Source organism: Salvia hispanica, unplaced genomic scaffold (genome assembly GCF_023119035.1).
Source record: "Salvia hispanica cultivar TCC Black 2014 unplaced genomic scaffold, UniMelb_Shisp_WGS_1.0 HiC_scaffold_1128, whole genome shotgun sequence".
NCBI lineage: Eukaryota > Viridiplantae > Streptophyta > Magnoliopsida > Lamiales > Lamiaceae > Salvia > Salvia hispanica.
Window position 1 is genome coordinate 1 of NW_025951392.1, and position 4000 is coordinate 4000.

The 4000-nt window shown below is 48.3% G+C and overlaps 1 protein-coding gene across 1 annotated transcript; it reads left to right on the forward strand.

Annotated features, from left to right (window-relative positions):
- Window positions 1-925: 925 nt before the first annotated feature.
- Window positions 926-3682, forward strand: LOC125197962 (the record flags this gene model as incomplete). The annotated part of the gene is made up of 1 exon (XM_048096445.1): window positions 926-3682. A coding segment is annotated over exon 1 (2757 nt), but the record flags the coding sequence as incomplete, so codon positions are not given.
- Between the last annotated feature and the right edge of the window lie 318 nt (window positions 3683-4000).

Here is a 4000-nt window from a genome sequence, read left to right on the forward strand (position 1 = left end):
CCGAGTACAAGCCTCGAGGCGATATGATCGGCTTGATTGGAGTGCTACTCCCAGCCATGGCAGCTGCAAGGGATGGACCGCCGCTTAGTCCCCCAGCGCACAAGTACCCGCCGGGTCAGGCTCGTCGATGGAGATATCGTCGTGATAAGGAGCCGCACGTTGATCGTGTCCCTACTAAACCAAGGCTTAGGACTCGTACGTCTAACCCGTTGGTCATAAATGGGAACGTGGAGGACATGCGTGCGATAACCCCTCCGCCCCCGGATGTTGGTGGATCAAGCGAGGACGAGGAACCTTACGAGGAAGGGCACGACTTGGACATGGGAAATGTCGATGAGGATGAGGACCCCGAAGAGGACATGAACGATATCGACTAGGAGTGATAGTCGTGGAAAACATTGTTTTGCTTCCCCCATATTTTTGGAATATTTTTGCTAAACTTTTGCCGTACCTCTTTACTTTTGCTCTTTTGAATTCCGTTGATACTAAGACCTCTTTGAGGCAATGTTTTTGATTATTATGCTATGGGGAGAATTTTAATTTTCATTCCAATCTTGCTACCTTATAATGTGATGGATTTCCATATTGTTATTCCCATGCCATTGAGAAAATTTTCTATCACTATGTTATCATGCCATCATATCATCACACCACTATCTTTGAATATCTTATTGCGCCTTATACTTGCCACTTGAATTGCATAAGTGCCTCTTGATTACAGTTACCTTGTTGATAAGGACCAATGATTCTTTTGATACCCTATGGTGCAACCGATTTTGTGATGCTTTGACACTACTTGTGAAACCCATCTATGTGATGAACTTTTGCTTGGCCATATACACCAAAACAATTGTCCTATGCACCTTGGTATACCACGCGATTGTTGATAGAATTTTGAGAATAATCCGTGTATTGATAAATCAGAATGCCGCCGAGACGCCATAACCGTCAACCGACACCTCCGCCTTCGAGCGAGGAAAGTGTGACGCAGTCAATTCAGACACCGCCGCCTCCCCCACCCCCGGTTGATCGGGAAATAGTGAAGCTGTTCTTGGAACAGAAACCACCTGTTTTTGATGGACTTGGAGAACCGGCCAAGGCCGAATCATGGATCCGCGCGATAGAGCGTATCTTCGCAATCTTGGGATGCAATGATAGGGAACGGATGAGTTGCGTTACTCACCAACTAATCGAAGCAGCCGACTTTTGGTGGGATACTAGAACGAAGACCTTGACGCGAGACCAAGTAGAAGCAATGACGTGGGAAGATTTCAAGACTGAATTGTACAACAAGTATGTGCCGAAGAGCTATCGGAAAGCGAAGGCATCCGAGTTCCATAATCTGACTCAAGGACGCATGACCGTGACCGAGTATGATCGAGCGCTCAACAGCATGACCCGATACGCCCCTGATCAAGTCGACACTGACGAGAAGCTGTCGGACAAGTTCCGTGAGGGACTAAGGTCCGAGATAAAGATGTCGTTGGCCAGTCGAGGGAGACTCACCTACGCTAAAGCTTTGGCACTCGCGTTGGATATTGAAGCCGCAATGCCTAAAGAAAGAGCCAAGGAGAACTCTACACCGTCCCTGCCCCCATCACATCACTCCCGAGAGAAGAGAAAGTGGGAGGATTCTAGGAATTTCTACGATGGGAAACGACACCAGTCGAATCAGCATCGATCCCAGCACGGAGGAGGGCAACATACGTCTAGCCAGAGAGGAGAGTATCGACCCAGGGCACCGCAGTGCAATGTGTGCTCTAAGTACCATTTCGGAGAATGCCGATATCAGAACGTCGTCAAGTGCTACACCTGCGGAGGAAACGGCCACTACTCTAGGGAGTGTGCGAATAACAAGGTAGGATCGGGATCAAGGCAGAACGATCAAGGATCCCGTCAGCCATCGAGGGCACCGCAAAATGAATCGAGAGGAAATCGCGACCAATCGTCGCGGCAGCAACAACCTCACCGCCCAAGACTTCCTCCACAAGCTAGAGCGTTCGCGTTGGAGCAAAAGAAGCCGAAGAAAGAACAAGATGAACGCGAAAAAGGAAACTTGACAGGTATGGGCGAAATTCTCAACACCCCTGTTGTTGTGTTGTTTGATACGGGCGCGTCGCACTCGTTTATATCTGAGTTGTGTGTGCACACGTTGGGCTTGTCTACTAGCGAATCTGAACATAGAATGATGGTGTCCTCACCAGTAGGAGGAACGATAGAAATATCTCGAACGTGCTCGAACATAGAAATCGTGCTAGGAGAACTTAAGATAGTCGCTCACGATTTGCAAGTTATGGCGATGAAAGATACCGACGTGATCCTAGGAATGGACTGGTTGGCCGCGAATTACGCAACGATTCGATGTAAGGAGAGGCAAATATCCCTACAAGCTCCGGGAAAGGAACCTATCGTGTATCATGGCATCTCGAGGAACCGGCGAACCGCGATAATCTCTGCACTGCAAGCTACCGCGATGATGAGAAAGGGGCGACCTGCCTATCTCGTCTACCTTCACGGCGATGAGAATGATGAAAGAAGAGTGGAAGACGTCGCTGTTGTGCGGGAATTTCCAGATGTTTTTCCCGAAGTATTACCTGGACCGCCGCCGGATCGACAATTGGAGTTTACGATCGATCTCGAGCCGGGAGCAGCACCCGTATCCAAAGCACCATATCGAATGGCGCCTAAGGAGTTGGAGGAACTCAAGATACAACTCCAAGAGCTCATGGACCTAGGTTTTGTTAGGCCTAGTGTTTCGCCGTGGGGCGCACCAGTTCTTTTCGTAAAGAAGAAGGATGGATCGATGAGGATGTGCATCGACTATAGGGAGCTAAACAAGTTGACTCTTAAGAACAAGTATCCACTGCCGAGGATAGATGACTTGTTCGATCAACTTCGAGGAGCCGGAGTCTTTTCAAAGATGGACTTGAGGTCCGGATATCACCAGCTACGAGTACGAAGGGAGGATATACCGAAGACTGCGTTTCGCACAAGATATGGACACTACGAGTTCGTTGTAATGCCGTTTGGATTGACGAATGCCCCAGCGGTATTCATGGATTTGATGAATCGGGTTTTCCACCCGTACTTGGATAAATTCATCTTGGTGTTCATCGATGACGTTTTAGTCTACTCGAGGAACGAGAAGGAGCACGAGGAGCATCTACGAATCGCTTTAGAGACTTTGAGAAACGAGAAGTTGTACGCCAAATTCAGCAAGTGTGAATTTTGGCTGAAAGAAGTAAACTTTCTTGGACATATTGTGTCGGCAGAAGGAATCAGAGTGGACCCCGCCAAAGTTGAGGCGGTACAACAATGGAAGTCACCATCAACCCCAAACGAGATTCGGAGTTTCCTAGGCTTGGCAGGATACTACCGAAGGTTTATAGAAGGGTTCTCCAAGATAGCGAGACCAATGACGCAACAACTTAAGAAGGGAGTCAAGGTGAATTGGACTCCAGAGTGTGAAGCAAGCTTTCAACTCTTGAAGGAGAAGTTGACCTCCGCGCCAGTTTTAGCTGTGCCAGAATCTGGAGTGAACTACGTAGTCTACACCGATGCTTCGAAGGTTGGACTAGGATGCGTATTGATGCAAAACAACAAGGTGATCGCCTACGCGTCACGACAGTTGAGACCGCACGAGTTGAATTACCCAACACACGATTTGGAGTTAGCAGCAGTGGTACACGCCCTAAAGATTTGGAGGCATCATCTCTACGGAGTTCGATGTGAAATCTTTACGGACCACAAGAGCTTGAAATACTTCTTCGAGCAGAAGGACTTAAACATGCGACAACGAAGGTGGCTCGAACTAGTGAAGGACTACGATTGTGGTATCAATTACCACCCCGGCAAAGCAAATGTGGTGGCAGACGCTTTGAGCCGAAAGGACCATTCGCAACTAGCTTTCCTAACGGAAGAGGAAAGTTTGATACGAGAGTTTAGTAATTTGCGATTGGAAGTAATAAGGGCACCTGAAACGGTGGAAAGACGAATCGCC